The following is a 19,512-nucleotide window of genomic DNA, read 5'->3' on the forward strand; positions in this document are numbered from 1 at the left end:
AAGTTGACTAACAACAACACGAAGGGGTCAATGTAGAAAATATGGAAAAAGACTGGGTAACTAATGCAAATACAAGCACAGCAAATGAATATTTTAGAATACTGAAAAATTACTAACAAAAAAAAAAAAAAAAACCAGAAATTCTGAAAAGAAGAAAGAAGTAAGGAGCGAGGGAGAGACCCAAAGGCAGAAACCGCTTTGTTTTCCATTGGATCTGAAACACTGAATCCCCAACTGACAGCACCATGGAATATAAAACAGTTTTGGTTGTATTTTCATATATTTATTTGTAAAGATTGTGAAGACGAGGCAGAGATCTGGGGAACTGCCGCAATCTCAATCCACACTCATATCAACTCTTCCCTGTAGGTATTCCTTAAACTTGGGTCTTTTTTATTTTTTTGGATCCTCAAACTTGGTTTTAGTTCTTCAGTTTTACTATAATGTATTTGTTAAAGATCAATCTGTCTTTTGCCCATATCAACGTCTTCGATGAATGGATACATTTGCTTTTCGATTTTTAATTCCCATAAACGATTTTTGGGCTTTTTCAAATGTAAACATCAATCTTTTGTTTTAGGCAGAACCCCAGAATTGAATAAACGTTGCTGCTTAATGTGTTTCTGGTTTGGCCCTATTCATCAATGTTTCGAACTTAGATATCTTTTTTTGCCGACTTATTTCATATATGCACAACCGATTTGATTTTATCATTGGATTTTGGCTGCTAGGATTCGTGATCATTGGTGTTACCTGCTTGGCTGCCATATTGTGATGCCTCTGTGGATACAGTGACATTTTCGCCAAAATCAATGTCATCGTTGAATTGAATTAGATTGCAAGTTTGATGTTGGCTGTCTTGGCTAGTATGCAAGCGGCAAGGCACACAAATTATATTTTCTAAATTTTGGCGTAGGCAAAATATGCCCAATGAAAGGTTATTAATCTTTATGAGAAATAGAAGAAATGGTATTTAGTAGAATTGCAGAAGCAATATCTGGTGCATCAAATGTTCTATCTGCTACACATTCAGCTGCAGCTTCATATATGTCACCTGCTTTGTCATCCCAGGCAAGTAAAAATGCCACCCACGGGTTTGGTTTTGTCAACTCTGGACACAAGAATAATTTGCGCCTATCTTCATCACTACAAGATTTCTCATCATATCGCCAGCTTGATCCAGAAGCAGCTGATCTTATTTCTGAAACTGACAAGGGCATGACCTATACAAAACCCTCTCTACAGCGAGAAAATGCTGGGTCAAGTTTCTCGAAGGAGAAGGGTTTGCCTGGTGGAACCTCATTTCTGCTCAGAAAGTGGGTGCGCCTAATCATGGTTTTCTTGTGTGTACTTTTGTTCATTTTTTTGACATACATGGTTTCCTTGTACATTTATTCAAATTGGTCCAAAGGAGCCTCCAAGTTCTATGTTGTTCTTGATTGTGGAAGTACCGGAACCCGAGTTTATGTGTATCAGGCTTCAATTGATCACAGGAATGATGGTAGTCTGCCTATTGTCATGAAATCATTAACAGAAGGTCTTTCTAGAAAACCCAGTTCACAGAGTGGACGAGCTTATGATAGGATGGAGACTGAGCCTGGCTTTCATAAGTTAGTGCACAATAAATCTGGCTTGAAAGCTGCCATAAACCCACTTATTTCATGGGCAGAGAAGCAAATTCCTGAACATGCACATAAGACTACTTCTCTTTTCCTGTATGCTACAGCTGGAGTTCGCAGGTTGCCAGACGCTGATTCAAAATGGCTTCTGGAAAATGCCTGGTCAATACTAAAGTATTCACCCTTCTTGTGCCGCAGAGAGTGGTTTAAGATTATCAGTGGGACAGAGGAAGCTTACTTTGGGTGGACAGCCCTTAACTATCGTACGGGCATGTTGGGAGCCATACCTAAGAAGGCAACATTTGGTGCACTTGACCTGGGTGGATCATCATTACAAGTTACATTTGAGAATGAGCACCACCAACATAATGAAACCAACTTAGAGCTTAGAATTGGAGTGGTTAATCATCACCTTAGTGCCTATTCTCTCTCTGGCTATGGTTTGAATGATGCATTTGACAAGTCTGTAGTTCATTTATTAAGGAGGCTCCCTGATGGCTCCAATGCCAATCTGATTAACGGAAAGATAGAAATTAAACATCCTTGCTTGCACTCTGGGTACAAGGAACAATATATCTGTTCTCAATGTGCTTCTAAAGACCAAGAAAGTGGGAGTCCTGTAGTTGGAGGGAAAATTTTGGATAAAGGAGGAAAATCAGGAATTTCTTTGCAGCTTATAGGTGCTCCAAATTGGGAGCAATGCAGTGGAATTGCCAAAGTTGCTGTCAATCTATCTGAATGGTCAAATCTATACCCAGGGATTGATTGTGATTTGCAACCTTGTTCTCTTTCTGATAGCTTGCCTCGCCCTTATGGCCAGTTCTATGCAATGTCTGGCTTTTTTGTGGTATATCGGTTCTTCAATCTTTCCTCAGATGCTGCACTTGATGATGTATTGGAGAAGGGTAGGGAGTTTTGTGAAAAACCTTGGGAAGTAGCAAAAAACAGCGTTGCTCCACAGCCCTTTATTGAACAGTACTGCTTTAGGGCACCATATATAGTATCACTCTTGAGAGAGGGCTTGCACATCACTGATGGTCAACTTGTCATTGGTTCTGGAAGTATTACTTGGACAATGGGTGTTGCACTGTTGGAAGCTGGGAAATCTTTTTCAAGCAGACTGGGGCTCCATGGATATCAAATACTGCAGACAAAGATCGATCCAATAATTCTTATTGCCATTCTATTCATGTCATTGATTTTGCTTGTTTGTGCACTATCATTGGTTAGTAATTGGATGCCGCGATTTTTCCGGAGGCCATATCTCCCTCTTTTCCGGCATAACAGTGCATCTACCACATCGGTTCTTAATATACCATCTCCTTTCAGGTTAAAGCGTTGGAGTCCTATCAACTCAGGCAAGATCTCTGGATGACTTATTCTTTGGAACATGGTTCTGCCACTTTTCTTTGCTCTGTTTTCCATGGGAGAGGAATTCTAGCACTTTAACAATCTTCCTTTGTTGGGATTCCTTCCATACTCGGACACCTTTCTAGTTGTATCGTCACGGTTTTCTATCTAAATAATGCATTGCGCAATTTATTCCCAAAAGGCTACAAAAGCAATGATCCTGACTTATTATAAGATTTTTGAAACAAGATGAATGCCTTAAGGACCTAGTGTTCATATGGATGCGTCAAGAGTATTTTTTCAGGATATGGATGTGACTAATGATGAAGTTCTTGGTCTCCTATGCCTTATTAGTTTGATACTCAAAACTGTGCATTCGCATTACATGTCTTTGAGCACTCAACAGTTCATTTTTGGAGGGTTTTTTATTGAAACACAATAATTTGGATCGGATATCGATCCTAAGCTATTCTTGTCAGAACAGAAGGGATACTATTTTAAATCTGCTCACCACAGGATCCATGAACTTATTATATTTAACAAACTTGAAGTCTGTTTAGTATGTGTGCCCAAGTGAATAATCTTCATAGTAGAAACTTTTCCATAGATTACTTTGTTTTATTAGTATATATGTTCTTCACCATTCATGTTTACCTTCCCCAATGCTCTGTGGAAGTTTGTAAGTTGGAACTCTAACGTTCACTCTCTTCAAAGATTGAAATCCTTAAATAAGCAGTTTATGTGTCAATACTATCTTATTGATCTTTAAATTTACTTAGTCCACAACTTCACCTGTAAATTGTCTTGAATGTTGTTACTGTAATGCACTTCTTTTTACTTGGCTAGTCATTATGATCTTTTCTATGATCCTTGTTCTATCTTTGACGGAAATGAAGAAATGTCATATTTGTTTTATAGGGGATGGAAGAGTTAAGATGCCCCTAAGTCCAACAGTTAGTGGTTCTCAACAGACACCATTTGGCTTGGGACAAAGTCCTGGCAGCAGCATCCAGCTCTCAGAGTCTTCCTTGTACCCATCATCCAGTAGCGTTTCACATAGTTATTCCTCTAATAGCTTGGGGCAAATGCAATTTGAGAGTAGTAGCATGGGTTCCTTCTGGTCCCCTCACAGAAGTAAGATGCGACTGCAAAGTAGGAGATCACAATCTCGGGAAGACCTTAATTCCTCAATAGTTGAGACACAAATGGTGAAAGTTTAGCAAATGCTCTGCAGAAGTTTTGGTATGCTTCTATCTTCTCCTATTTGTATCTTACCTTTTAATGGGAAAAAGGACATGACAAATTTAGAAGATTTGTTTTCTTACTGAATTCTAGGCACTCTTTTTGTCACATACAGAAATTCAATTTCAAAATGACTCAACAGATTCATTTATTTTATACTATAAACATGTTAGAACTGCTCAACCGAGGAAGGGACCAGTGACTTTTCTCACTTTTATTTGTCTCTTGACTTTTTAGTCATTACAATGCCTGGACCCAAAAGTAAAATAAGATGATATAAAACAAAAATCTTTGCTCATCAGCATTAGTGCTTTTGGATCTAGCGTATGCTGTGTTCCTTTTGATTTTAAATTTAATGAGATTCCATGAATTGCATTGAATTCATTCCAGATGCTACCAGCACTACAATTTATGTCAAGCGGGATGATACTAGACTAATGATGAGATGGTCTGATCATTAACTCCTCCAGATTTTGGTGTGAGAGGGAATTTTGGGTCCTGTTAACTTGGCTCCCCAAGTCACCGGGGTTCTAAATGCACATTTCTTGAGATTTCAAGCATTGGTTACCATTCTTATTTCACAAGCTAGGTGCTGACTCCTTGTTCACCAACCTTATATCAGACAATAATTTGAGCGTCGACCCGTTCAAGTATATTGCTGCCTAACTGGCGCAGGCCTAATGACCATCATTACCTGAACCATCGTCGGTTCTTATGACGCAGCTAGGTTAATAGTTTCTCTACAATGTTTTCCGAAGGCTTGAGGACAACCAGAAAATTTTTCTTTTGATTGGTTATCAGCAAATGGTAATATGGAAAACGATTCAATTAGATCTGAATTACATGAGAGGAAATTATAGCATGATATACAAATCAATCTTATATTTCACTATAGATTGGATCACAGACGGTATTTTTTCTGCCCTGCTTGTTGATTTTGAGTAACTAGCAGTTTGGTTAAGCTGACATTATCCAGTTATCCACAACCTATATAATGTAGGCACCAAAGAAAGGATTATAATTTCCCAAATTAACGGTGATATTGGAATGTCAAGAAGAAGAAGAAGAAGAAGTAAAAAAGGGTTGTAAGTTGTAAGTTTATTTGAGAATGAAAGCTTGCTCAATGATAATAGTATAGTAATAGGATTGTTTTTTTAAGTTGCCGATGACTGATTGATCCTCATAATTCCAAAGAAGCATCCAAAGTGGCTCATATAAATATATATATATATATATATATATTCAGAGTCCAAGCACACCCACACTGCCCAAATTGATATTTTGATCCGTTATCAGCTTTTGCAGCTCAATAATGGTTCATGCATGCATGACCTCCCACACTTTGACCATTCTTAAAATTACTGTATAAATTACTATATTATTATAAGCTCAATATATGTTCTTTTTTTGGTCTTCTTTCTCTTTTTGGACGTTGACGCAATCGTAATCAATGCCTTTTAAATAATATTGGCAAAGATAGATCCACAAATAATCTGTTAGTGTAATCCACAAATAGATAATATCTGCTATTGAGTGTGGGCTGTTGGTGATGATCGTGCTTGATGTTTTAGAAGTTGTGGCGGAGGAAATCATAGGTTTTTCCTCATGTCTAACGGAGGAGGAGGTTGGGAAAAGAATAAGTGTGGATATATGGCATTTAAATTCATGTTTGGTATATAAAATTATTAATAAAATAAAATAATAATAATTTTATATTATATTTAATAAATATTTAAAAAGTAATAATTATTACAAAGAGGATTAATATTTTTTATATAAATTTATTCAATTTTTTCTAAATGAAAAATATTATTTTTAATTTATAAAATTAAATTTATATATTTAATTATATTTTTAAAAATTATATAAATAATTTAACTTATATAAACTTTTAAAAAAATAATTATTTTATCTTAATTTTTATATGTATCAAATATAAAATAAAATTATTTTATTTTATTTTATTTTATTTATAATATTTTCTTATTTTATTTTATCATATACCAAATATAAATGCTAAACACTCCACTAGAAACTGTGCCCATCTGCCATGCATCTTCATTTGATATTTTACCGACGGATGGTCAGCTAACAACCACACCCCCCCCCCCCTCCCAAAAAAAAAAAAAAAAAACCATTAATGTTGTTTGTTTGTTTGCTCTGCCCTGTTTCTTCTTCTTAATGCCGCAAATTTTTTGGCCAAAAAAATGTGTCCCTTCCCAAAACTGACTGTTGACAATATATAGCAGCCAACTTTGAAGTTGGGGGGTGATGCCTAGTGTAGAGAGCAACGAATGATAGATCCGTCCCTCTATATCTCTGGTGGTGCTGATGCGCGGCGCCCCATCTACCCCATTGTGTCCTTTGCACTGTCCTATACTTGTCGGTCGTTACAAGAGAGGACGATAAAATCTTCGACATATGAAGATAAATCAGATGTCAGCTTTTACTTGAAGAGTTTATCTCTGGTTTCAATTCTAAGTTACTTAAAAGATATATAGTCTTCCTCGTCCAAATAATTAAACATCTCTTCATTAAAGTGCTTTAATGCTTTGGATTGGGTGCTTAATTTTAACCATTCAGTTCATATATAGGATTGGTCATTTTCAAAACTTGTTACCGTAACTAACACTTGTCATAGCCAAGCCCACATCCAAAGGCATCGTAAAAGCGATCCTACTTGAATGAAATCGTGACCACTCGATATAATAATATATATAGTGAAAATACAATTACTGGCATTTAAATAAACTTAAATTTCAAATTAATAAATTTACAATAACATAAAGCGTTCATTTGCCCTTTGGAGTTGCAACACCCGTTATTACCTTCATTTAAAATTATTATGAAATTTTAAAAAATTAATTTTAATAATTTTAGTATTAAAATTTAAACTTTTTTTATAAAATTAAAGTTTTTATTTTTTTAATTAAAAAATCATAAAATTAATTATAAATAATAAATAAACTAAAATAAAAAATATTAATTAAAATTTAAAATGATTATCAAATATTTAAAAATCTCAAATAAATATCTCGTTCATAAATGGAACTGTCCACCTGCTCTCGAGTTTAACTCGGGAGTTGGAACCATGAAACACGAATGTATACTTTGGAAATTGCATGGAATTGGACGTAACAAATAGTAACTCTCATAAATAAATAAATAAATATATATATTAGTGATAAATATTGGCAATTCTTGGTGAAGTATATATGCAGCTGGAATCAATTGACACATGACAGGGACAATGGGATTATTTGATGGAAAGAAAGGAGGAAATTTATGATCCATATACCAAATATCTTGTTTTTTAGAAATATAATAAATATATATATATATATTTTCCACTAGGGAAATATCATCCATCCTATTCACTTATTGGATAAAAAATTATCTCCATTTTGTTTTAACTAGATTTTTTTTTCTTACCTAGCAATGATAAAAATAATTTCTATTTAATTGAAAATAATATAATTAATTAAGCAAATAGATAAACTGTAATACTAACTACCATTCCAATTTTCAATTAATATAAATAAGATAATGGGTTTTGTGATTCTTTAATGTCAATTTCTTTTTTCAAAAAACTATTTTTTATATTTTCAATTATAATGAATTGTTCTTCCAATTTTTTTTAAATAAAAATATTAATAATAGTAAATTCCTTGCAATCAAATTAAAATCTTAGACCTCACTTTTTTAAAAAGTCATTTTATTCTTTTATTTTTAAAAATATTTTTACAAAATAATTTATGTGTATTTTTTTTTTTTTTTTGTATATATCATTATCCTTGTAAAAATGATCTAAGACTGGTTTTGATGCTATCCTTTTGTTCTCAATTATGACCAATTTTTTGGAAGAAAGAAATTAAAATATGTGTTAAAAAAATGTCTATTTTATTACCAAACAAAAAGAAAAATGGAAGCTATCTTTCTCTTCGATTTCTTATCTCTTCTTCCATAATTAGCATTTATCATCATATCATATAAGGCAAATAATTTCTTTTTTTATATATATAAAAAATCCTATTGGGATATTATAGTATTTTAGAACAAATAATGCAAATTTGAAATAAGGCTGACTCAGGTGATAGGTGGGTGGATGAATGATGACATGTTATTGGGTCCCATCCTGCATTAATTGGTTCAGGAAAAATCATCTCCCAAATGTGTTTTGCACCTCATACATTGCCTTAGCTAGTGGTAGATGGAATCACTCAATTCATGACCTTATTTTTTAGCCGTAACGTATATATCGAATAAGATAATTGTGGGCCCTCCTTTTTTCTGTGCTTGAAAAACATTCAAATCTTTTCTCAAACATTCACTAGATTTCCGTCTTTGCCAAATGGGGATAATAGTCGGCTATTTTGCTTACCTTATATCAAACATTATCATCATTAAATAATAGAATTTGGAACACCTATATTTCTCGCAATACCTTATAATTAAAAAAATATTATTATATATTATATACTGTATATGTTGCAATTTTTTTTATATATATAAAAAATTATCATACACATTAACAATGGTGAAATTTAGAAACATATAATCCTATCCGTAAAAAATAAATTTTATATTTTTAGGTATTTATTTGATAAAAAATTAATTAGTCAATAAAAAATTACTTAGTGATTAATGAAGAATAAGATAATTTTTTTGAAAATTATCTTACGAATTTAAAAAAGAAAAATATTTAAAAAAATTTATTTATGAGTAAAATTATTTATCAATACTTTTAAATATAATTTTGCTTATAAATAATATTATATTAATTTATTAATATTAATAAATCATATATTAATAAATAATATATTAATGTATTAATAAATAATATTATAATGTATTAATAAATAATATACTATTAATAAAGAATAATAAATAGTTTTATTTTAAGTATTTTTTATATTAACATAATAGTTTAATATTAAATATTATTATTAAAATATAATTATTTTTTAATATTAATAATTTAGTAACAAATAATTTTAATATATTTTAATATTTTAATAATTATATTAATATTATTTGAAAAAAATATATATTTTAAAAAATCAAACAACAAAAAATATTTTTTTATTAACTCATCAAAATAATAAAAAATTTCTTTCAATTCAAAAAATATAAATATTTTTTCAAAATAATTTTTTAAAAATTATTTTCTACGAAACAATCGAACCCAAATTTGTATCCATCGTCGGTATGTTCATGTAAATTTTATTTGTTGTTTTTCATCCCATGGATGAAGATATTTTCAAGTGCCGAAGGAATACAATTACCAACGAACTGGCCTGGTGCTGAGATTCAGATACATGATATTGTAAAGTTCTTCACAATCAATCAATTATCATGATTAGAAAGTCACCATTGGCATTTATTACGAGTGCGAACATTCCCAATTAATCGTGAGTTTAACCTAAAAACTTATTTGAGTACAATATGGGCGTTTTTAAAAGAATTCAGGTAATTCAAAGACTAATTATTTACGTACTCTAAGCCATTCGTTTTTCCACTCTGCTCGCTCATAAATAACGCCCCAAGGTTCCTGTTTTTGCCGACCGCATTCATCCCTTCTTCTACTTTTTATATATTTTTCCACCAGACAAGGCGTCCGTTGAGCACAAAGCAACTCAACATGGACGCCCTGTCTTCCTCCTTTCTCTCCACCTTACCACCATCAAAACTCTGTTCTCCGCCCATCATCACCGCACCTAGATCAACTTCGTCACCATCTTATGCTCCTCAACTCTACATTTCTTCTGTTAGAATTGAAGAAAAACTTCCAGCTTCCAGTATTCCTGGCACAACCACCAGCACCACCACAACAAAAACACCACCCCCATCTCCTAAAACTCAACCTCCACCGCCGGCATCATACACATCAGTTGGAGTTGGAGCAAAGACAAGAGGAGAACCAAAGTTATCCACGTTGATCTTCAATACATTTGACGACATCATAAACAACTTCATAGACCCTCCAATCCGCCCCTCGGTCGATCCCAGACACGTTCTCTCCCACAACTTTGCTCCGGTTGATGAGCTTCCTCCAACAAAGTGTGACGTTATACAAGGATCCCTCCCACCTTGCCTCGACGGTGCATACATACGTAACGGCCCCAACCCTCAGTACCTCCCTCGAGGACCCTACCACCTCTTTGATGGTGATGGTATGCTTCACTCGATCCGAATCTCCAAGGGCCAGGCTACCCTCTGTAGCCGATATGTAAAGACTTACAAGTACTCCATTGAAAACGAAATGGGTTCTCCAGTATTTCCAAATGTTTTCTCTGCCTTTAACGGCCTAACTGCGGCTGCAACTCGCGGCGCTCTCACCGCTGCCAGAGTACTAACTGGTGAGTACAATCCTGCAAACGGTATTGGTCTTGCAAACACTAGTTTGGCCTTGTTTGGAAACCGTCTCTACGCACTTGGTGAGTCAGATCTACCTTATTCCATACGCTTAACACCCGGGGGGGATATAGAAACATTAGGTCGCATTGATTTTGATGGAAAGCTGTTTATGAGCATGACTGCTCACCCTAAGATGGACGCTGACACTGGCGAGGCCTTCGCTTTCCGTTATGCACCTATGCCTCCATATCTAACTTATTTTTACTTTGATGCGAATGGAAATAAACAGCCAGATGTTCCTATATTCACTTTGTCCCGCCCATCTTTTCTCCATGACTTTGCAATTACAAAGAAGTATGCAATATTTGCTGACATACAGATAGGAATGAATCCCATGGAAATGATCTTTGGAGGAGGATCTCCTGTGGGTACAGACCCAGCCAAAGTACCTAGAATCGGAGTCATCCCTCGATATGCAAAAGACGAGTCAGAAATAAGGTGGTTTGATGTGCCAGGTTTCAACCTCATACACGCCACCAATGCGTGGGATGAAGATGATGGTAACGCGATAGTCATGATTGCACCAAACATTCTATCGGTAGAACACACCCTGGAGAGAATGGACCTTGTTCATGCCTTAGTGGAGAAGGTAAGAATCGACTTTAGAACAGGGCTAGTAACAAGGCATCCCCTTTCAGCAAGAAATTTAGATTTCGCAGTGTTAAATCCTGCTTATGTGGCAAAGAGGAACAAATATTTGTACGCAGCAGTAGGCGACCCAATGCCAAAAATATCAGGAGTGGTAAAGTTGGATGTGTCCAATGGACAGCGCCAGGAGTGCACAGTTGCTAGTAGGATGTATGGGCCAGGGTGCTTTGGCGGGGAACCATTCTTTGTGGCCAAGGATCCAGGGAATCCTGAGGCAGACGAGGATGATGGCTATGTGATTTCATATGTTCACAATGAAAACACTGGACAGTCAAGGTTCTTGGTGATGGACGCAAAGTCACCAAATCTTGACATCGTGGCTGCCGTGAAGCTGCCCCGTAGGGTGCCGTACGGTTTTCATGGACTTTTTGTGAGGGAAACCGACTTAAATAAGCTGTAGAAGTAGATAAATTTATTCCCTTCAGGCTCAGGCGGATCACACATTAAACATTGTAATAGACGTATGACTAATCTATACTATAGCAGATCACATGAAGTTACGAGGTGTATGCATAATTAAAGCACTTTAATCAAGAGATATTCGGATGAAAAAGGCCAAGCCTTGTTGTATTGCATTTGTAAGTATGTACAAAAAAACAGTATCATACATGATAAGTTTATAATTAATTCGAATACACGAGGGATAAGAAGTGAAATCGAGCCTTTGAGAGTGACATTGTCAAAGCATCAAGCTTATTTTTAGAAAAGGCATGTTTAATTTGCAATGTTAACATAAAGATTTAATTTGAATATAAAATTATAAGAAATTTAAATTTTAATAAATATAAAATAATGTCACTTAACATGCCATCTCACGTATAGAAAAACATAATAAACTTGAATTATGGCATCATAAAGCACTTTAATGAAGAGATGTTTGGATGAAACTAATGGCCATGCCTTGTTGTATTGCATCTTTCCATTTTTATCATACAACAATGCACAATGAGATACGTTTACAAGTTTGAATACGAGAGAGATAAATCAAAATTTAATCAATATATATATATATATATATATAGCTAAAGTAAATCGGAATTTAAACAGGACATAAACTCTTTTAAGCAGCAATAGATATATTTTGATATATTAAAGATTTTAAGTTTATAATATTTCTCCCTAATATTTAGAACATTGAAATTATCAATTAAGAATATTCACTCCACCCTTTATGGACTAATTCCAAGTTATAATACAGATGATTAATGAAATCCAAATTAGTTGGTCTTCTTTTGATTGGCCAAAAAAAATGATCAGCTTGTGATCAATGTATCTTATTCTAGTTCATCTCAAAACTAAAATTTTAACAAGTTAATGTTGAGTCAATAATATTATTGACAAAAATAATGATTTTTTTTTTAAAAAAAATTATATTTAAGTGTTACCTTAAGGAACTGAATTGAATTTGCTTGTAATACTCCAAAAAAAAACACACACGCACAGCGTTTTACAGTTCTATTATTGTACAATAAATATTTATTTGAGTGGCAAGAGCAGGCTGCTGTTTGCATTTATAGACATCAATTTTATTTTTTTGTTTTTGGTCGTTGTAGCCTAAAACAAAAAAGAAAAAAAGAAAAACGATGTTCACGTAATGTTTATCCGTTTTTTATATTGTATTTATGAGGAGAAGAAATGATATTATGACACGCTGTCCTCGTTCCGGAAGGAGAGAAGGGCAGAATTACAAAATGGGACAATCAATAAAAAAACATTTATTATTTAATTCCTTGATTAAAAATAATTAATAAAAAATATTAAAACATAAATTACTAAAAAAATTAAAATTATCTTTTATGACCCAATTTACATATGTTTTAAGTAATTATATGTCTTGTTTGACTAAATGTACATATATTTTATTTATATGTATATATATGATAATTATTTGCATTAATTAATATCTATTAAATATTAAGTTTAAATATAATTTTTATTTTCTATTTATTGATATTATATATTTTTATTTTTATTAATTATTTTTATCATAATAACCACCAATTTTTTGAAATCTCCGGAAACGATTAAATTTGCGAGGACAGTCTTGATTGCCACATTCCCTCAGGAGTCGCTTTCAGGTTACCGGCAAACACCCAAAAAGACGTTTAAACTTTAATAAAGAGATGTAAACCCCCTACCCTGACTTTGCGTCTTTGCCTTTGCGTGATGCTTACCCCAAAGCAAAGCCTGTTTGTTTTAGAGCACATTTGCATTGACGGTGAAATTAATTTTAATAAAATTAATAACAATGATGTTAATAAAAATTAGTTTTTGTCATAAAGGAATTGAATTTTGAAATAATAAAATTAAAATTAATGATATTGAATTTTGAAATAAAGAGAAAAGGCAGATGGATTGGCAGGATACTCTGATTTCTTAAGAGTGAAGATTTTAGGCTAAATCCGGAATCTGGGTTTTGCTTTTCGGCTAGGCCTCGACCACGACATGGCTTTTCCAATCTTAAGCCCAATATTTTCTACAGGCCCATGTTAGAAGCTCTAAATTCTGGCCTAGCCATATGGGTACACTTCGGTAAGCCTTTTAAGGTATAGAGACGACTAGAATCCAACTGTAGGCCCACATCACTGATCTCCGGTTGCCCATTTTTCATTCACCACTTGTATCTTACTAGCACGATGAAATGTCGGATCTAATGGCTGCACAAAGGGCCATTCCGACATATAATTCGGTTCCTCATTCCGTCATGGTATAATAACAAATGCGCCACAGCAAAAATAGAGGGGAAGACAGACAAGGAGTTCCCTCTTGTTCCTACATCTCCATTACATTCCTATATTTTGGAGTTCATCTGTTCATTTTATCCAAAAAGCTACGCTAATCACAATCCGCAGAATTCATACGTTAAACCATATGTGGCGAAGGAGGGTTTGAGAGAGAGAAGGTTATTTACAAAATCAAGGAACTGTCAATCGACCTGCGTGCCCCAAAGACTTCCATGATGATTCCAGCCGCATCAGATGCAATTTCTCAACAAATGGTTCAAGAATCTCTGCCTCCTCTTCCGGAGCAAAGGCCATGCAAATGCTAAGCTCTTGCACAGCCTTGCCATATTCCCTGACATTTTAAATATCAAATATTATTTCATCCATCACCCCTAAAGTGCCTTAAATAAACCTTCTTTAAAATTAAACAAGTTTCAGAAGTGATACCTATTATAATACAGCATCATGCCATGGTCTCTCCTTAGTGCCCAATTATGTGGCTGCAGAATCAACAATCTTTCTGAAGCCATGATAGCTAGCCTGCAAATAAATCCAACGTTTAGCATGCCACGTTGAAGATGCTTTTTGCAAAGTATAAACAGGATTAACCTTCTTCATGCATTACGAAGACATATCCTACCCACGAGAAACAAATAGGTTATTATATAGTTTAAAGAATGGGGTAAATGGGGAAACAATTTTGACAGCAATTCTAAAACGTACTTTGCATCACATATAAAATCCCTGCCAAATTAACATTGTCGGTCAGAAAGTGTACAAAGGGAAAATGGTTCAAAATACTAGCAGGTTTGGATTTCTCATAACCATGTCAGATGAGCCAATTATAAAGTGTCTTCTCTACTTAATCCATGAAGATTCATGATTCTTGACTTTAGAAATTTATCAATGACTATCTTCAATACTGCAAGCTGCAGCTCCTTACCAGTCAATGATTTATTGCAACAAAAGCTTAATCCCACTACCGAGTTTCTCTTTAAAAGATAACTAGAGGTTACATTCAAATGGAAAGCATATGAGCTAACTACAAATACCTCCCTCGGATCATGTCAATATCACATTTAGCATGCTTGTTTTACCGTGTGGAGTGGGAAAAAACGGAAGGACAGTGAAAGTGTTTTCTTGGTAGAGCAGGATGTGGAAGTAATGCCAGCCTGGGCCCACCCTGTCGCCCATCTTATTACAGAGATAACTTCCTTGTAAAATGTATTTAGAAAAAATGGTGAAAGAATATGGATGAATATGCAACTTACCTTACAAAATCAACAAGTAATGCAAACCACCTTATCTCTTAAAATATTATAAAATTGAATACAAGATAAAGCTAAACATAACAAAGTTGCAGGGCAATGCCTTTAATCTAGTAGACATATTCATGAGATCATAATGTATGATGCCAAATACATAGAGCATCTCATATTTGCATGCATAACTAAACTATTGATTGGCAGTTCAAAACAGTCAAACGTTGTATAAGAACACAATACAGCTGCTACATACAAGAAAATATCAGGAAGTAAGTTATGCTACCATAATAGAAAAGATAAATTAGAATTTACCTAAGATCTTGAGGCCGCAACAAAGGGACATTTGATTTATCGATCTTGTTAGGTTTCTCATCAGCATTATGAACATGCCTAAGGGGAGAAGTCAGCATCAACCCATGATTTGATCTAGAAGCACGTTTCCAGTGAAGCCTCTGCAATTTTTTTAAGTTTATTTTGTATGTAAGAAATTTTGGAAGTATACTTTGAGGCATGAATAGTTTGCAAGAAAGTAATGAAATGTAGACACATTATACAAAAATTAATATAACTTGATAATAAGGATTAGGACTTACAATTAAATTGGCTAGAGCAATCCCAATAATATCGCGGTTTGTAGCTATCTCAAGCCCTAAAAGTGAAGTACCAGTTAAATCTGATGCCATTGATCTAGGGTCCTCCACACACCTTCCATTGACAATAGCAAACAAGCTGTGTCCTGAAGTCACTTTGAAAAGCTCCTACACAGAGAAGAGTAGAAATTAAGTGAATTTAACTCAACTTGACTAGCGGCCAATAGAGAAAGACTTGCTCGCAATTTTTCTAAGCAGGAACCATAACCATGGATTGGGTGATACATCAAACATGCATTGCTACAAGCACGAATTAAGAATAATGTACCACAAAAATAAACCGCAAAAATAAATCTTCAAGAGTAAAGTACCTCTGGGTACCCTGTCTGGGGCCATATCAAAAAATCTTCCCCAACTCGAGATCCCACAATGGTTAGACTAAGTCGCCGACAAACTTCAATGTAAATTATGCTAAGCAAAATTGCTGTAATTAACAAAATCATATTTATATACTGCCTAAATGACAATAAAGAAAAACAAATGCAATGCCACTAGATCAAAATTATGAGGGAATATGTGCTGTGGCAAGTAATTCTTATTGCAAAAAAGAAGTAGAATGAGGCTTTACCACTGCCACATCCAGAGCTCAGTACAGAGTGTAAGTATGAATGCTTAGAATCTACAAGAACAGGGGATCTTTTGAAGCCTCTTAACTCAAAAAGAACTATATTGACTGCTTCTAAAACTTCAATCAGATGGCAGCCTATGTCTCTTGAAACTAGCTCTGCTTCAACTTCTTTAGCAATCGCATCCAACTCACTCAGCCATTCAGATATGGTCTTTCCACCCAAAGGCATTTGCTCCACAGAATCCCACTCTTTGGTATCAGAGGGGGAAGAAACATTTATCCTTTCACTCAGGAGGGAGTGAGCATCCATCTCTCGGTTAAAAGCCATGAATGCCTCATCTTCAGCTGCAACATAAAGCAAAGCCTACACCAAGAGATATCAAGCAAAATAAAACTTCCAACTTACATTTCAAAAGCATGAATGAAGTAATTATAAGTACCTCTTTCAAGTATCAGCTTATCTTCTCACCACTCAGGCATTCACCATATAAACAATGAACTAGGAAATGCTTTATAAATGATCTAGTGGGGTAGCACCATTTGACAAGTTCAAACAAAAAAGAAGAGCAAGTAAGAAGGTAATCATTATATTGCACCTTAGCAAGAGAGATGTCTTTGTCCTTGGACTGGAAGGAGATCTCCCGAGTGAACTTGTCCCTTGCAGTATTAAGAGCCTGTTGATTGTATTATTCAACAGAACATTAGAAAATGGAAATGGAAGATAGGCTAAGGAATAAAAAAGTATTGACATGGTGATGTGGATATCCAGAATGGATGAACAACATATATTGCTAGTAGATCAACCTCCTGGTAAAACTTGTGACGGGAAGAAGAGTCTTTAGTTAGCTGAATCTGATTGGAAAAGGGAGGGTAAGCAGAAGCAGAAGCAGAAGCTGAAGTAGCAGCAATGGTCCTAATCCTCCATCTCCTCAAGTCCTTGTGATCATGATGATGATGATGATCATACCTGATGATCGTAAAGAATAAACGGATATTCCAGGGCTTTTCCTACTACAAATCCTTCTTCCAACTCTATATTCTTTATACTACTAAAAAAATATTCTAATTCCCCCTGCCTATTACGAGAACCCAACAGTCAAATTATAGTAAACCCACTTAGGAAAATCGATTACTAAGTACAAAAAAAGAGGGAAAAAGACAGAGGGAAAAACAAGTTCAATTATCAAAGAATTACCTGATAAAGCAATGATCAGGAAATGCCGGAGAAGCCATAGCTGCCGCTGGCACGCAATATGATGCGCACAACATTTTGCTTCTTTGCAAATTGCTCTGGGAAAAGCGAAAAATAGAGCTAAAAAATAGTCTATCACTAAAGCAAGAGAAAAAAAAAGAAAAGAAACGTAGAATGGAAGAGGATCAAGCTTCTTCTCTAAAGGGAGACGATGCAGCAGTGAATTTGGAAGAAGAAGAAGAAGAAGAAGAAGAAGAAGAGGGTTTCAAGATAGAGTTTAAGATCTTGGGCTCTGGGAAACCACTTCCAAAACAAAAAATGGATGATTTAGAACATGTATTAAAGCAAACACAATAAGATGAACCAAATGAAGACTGATTTAAGGAGAAGAAACAAGAATTCCCAAAATCCATAATAAGTTGGAAGCTGAATTGAAGTTTAACAAATTAGTATTCTTCTTCAATTGAATGAAATGGAAGTTGTGCTTAGGAAGAAGCAACAGAAAAGTAGAGTTGGCAGCTTCAATTTGAAGTTTACAAGAAAGGAAGGAGAGATGTAGAAGATTTGGAAGGAAAGGGTAGCTGATCCTTCTCCCTCACTTCAATTTTGGTTATGGTAATAAATTGGAACTTCGATGATAATTGATATGGTAAGCAAACAAATAAGCCAAGGTAATGCCAAATTTATGGATCAGAAATTGAGAATAAGGTGTGCAAGTTGGAATTCACTCCTTTTGGCCTTCCACTATTGATCTTGTCTTTTTATTTCTGTTTTTTCACTTTATTATTTCCATTTTCTTATAATTTTTAAATCCTAAACACAAAGTTAAGAACAGGGACGTATATGATTATTATGAGACCACATTGCATTTTGGTTAATTTTTTAGCTTTCTCTTACAAAGGAAAAAAAAGACACAAAATCCCCAAAAAGGCCTTAGTTGAAAAACAAGGGAAGCTGAACGGTGATGTTAGAAATTATTCAATATCCGTAATCTTTACACGAGTTCAAGATTTTCTTAAATTTGATTTGAATCTCTTTTTTTTTTTTACCAATAATTTAAAAGATATGTTTTTTTTCGTATGATATGATTATTTAAAAATTTATTTTTAAAATTTTTCATAAAAATTAAACTTTAATTAACAAAAAAATTTATTTTTTAGCAACTAAATTAATCTGGGAGGTGTTTAATTATTGACATCGGCATTGACTTCAAGTTCAACATTTGGTTTACTGAATTGGATTGAAGAAGAGGGCAAATGGATTGGATAAGGTTGCATGACACTAATAATATAATGCAAAGATACATACGGAGAGTGAGAGACTGCTTTCCGTGTGCTTTTGCATTCACAGTCACATCCCATTTTCTTGAGGAAGGGAAAAAAGAATGGACAATTGGGGTGGAGAAAGTGGATCGGATTATAATAGGACCCAACTTGGTTAGCCCCACCTTGAAGTTTGCTTTGAGCTACTTTTGCTTCCTGCCTCGTCAATCACGTATATGATTGCATACCCAATCTGACCAATAACAATAACAAATTAACAAAATTCCTTTTCGCTTTTGATGGAAACATGGATCTATCAGTTTCTATGAATTTTCGATGTGGAATTATTCTCAATAGACTCTTTATGGTTGAATGAATTATGCCATGACGATTGGGAAAAAAAGGGTTTTTGATCAACGGTAGACTCTTTACGGTCTTGTCTTTATAGATGGGACAATGATCACAGCCTAGACAACTCAACTGCGAAAATGACAACCGCGGCAGCCTTTGCATCTACAGGGGGGTCAAATATGGGCCATGGCCCCATCTAATAGTAGCTAAGACTTGGAAAGTGGC

General features: G+C 34.5%; 3 protein-coding genes across 5 annotated transcripts; 2 read left to right on the plus strand and 1 right to left on the minus strand.

Annotated features, from left to right (window-relative positions):
* The first annotated feature begins 95 nt into the window (after window positions 1–95).
* On the plus strand, window positions 96–5,115 carry LOC111291145 (putative apyrase 7). 2 transcript variants are annotated; one of them, XM_022882762.2, is made up of 4 exons: window positions 96–369; window positions 732–2,977; window positions 3,888–4,211; window positions 4,602–5,115. In XM_022882762.2, the coding sequence occupies exons 2-3, from the start codon at window positions 967–969 to the stop codon at window positions 4,187–4,189; spliced, it is 2,313 nt and encodes a 770-aa protein (XP_022738497.2). In that variant the 5' UTR covers window positions 96–369; window positions 732–966; the 3' UTR covers window positions 4,190–4,211; window positions 4,602–5,115. The 2 variants fall into 2 exon arrangements, with proteins under 2 accessions (XP_022738497.2, XP_022738494.2); XM_022882759.2 differs by having other exon boundaries at window positions 96–365.
* Window positions 5,116–9,569: 4,454 nt separating this feature from the next.
* On the plus strand, window positions 9,570–11,911 carry LOC111291146 (putative carotenoid cleavage dioxygenase 4, chloroplastic). Its single transcript, XM_022882765.2, has one exon. The coding sequence runs from the start codon at window positions 9,853–9,855 to the stop codon at window positions 11,674–11,676; it is 1,824 nt and encodes a 607-aa protein (XP_022738500.1). The 5' UTR covers window positions 9,570–9,852; the 3' UTR covers window positions 11,677–11,911.
* A 1,924-nt stretch (window positions 11,912–13,835) lies between these two features.
* Window positions 13,836–18,329, minus strand: LOC111291147 (uncharacterized). 2 transcript variants are annotated; one of them, XM_022882767.2, is made up of 9 exons: window positions 17,678–18,329; window positions 17,287–17,449; window positions 17,079–17,156; window positions 16,483–16,846; window positions 16,226–16,338; window positions 15,858–16,022; window positions 15,577–15,716; window positions 14,447–14,539; window positions 13,836–14,351 (listed from the first exon to the last, which is right to left on the minus strand). In XM_022882767.2, the coding sequence occupies exons 1-9, from the start codon at window positions 17,749–17,751 to the stop codon at window positions 14,192–14,194; spliced, it is 1,350 nt and encodes a 449-aa protein (XP_022738502.1). In that variant the 5' UTR covers window positions 17,752–18,329; the 3' UTR covers window positions 13,836–14,191. The 2 variants fall into 2 exon arrangements, with proteins under 2 accessions (XP_022738502.1, XP_089623513.1); XM_089767387.1 differs by lacking the exon at window positions 13,836–14,351 and having other exon boundaries at window positions 14,524–14,635.
* Window positions 18,330–19,512: the final 1,183 nt, after the last annotated feature.

This window comes from Durio zibethinus, chromosome 11 (assembly GCF_047325235.1).
Source record: "Durio zibethinus cultivar Kanyao isolate XHJ-2024 chromosome 11, ASM4732523v1, whole genome shotgun sequence".
Classification (NCBI taxonomy): Eukaryota; Viridiplantae; Streptophyta; class Magnoliopsida; order Malvales; family Malvaceae; genus Durio; species Durio zibethinus.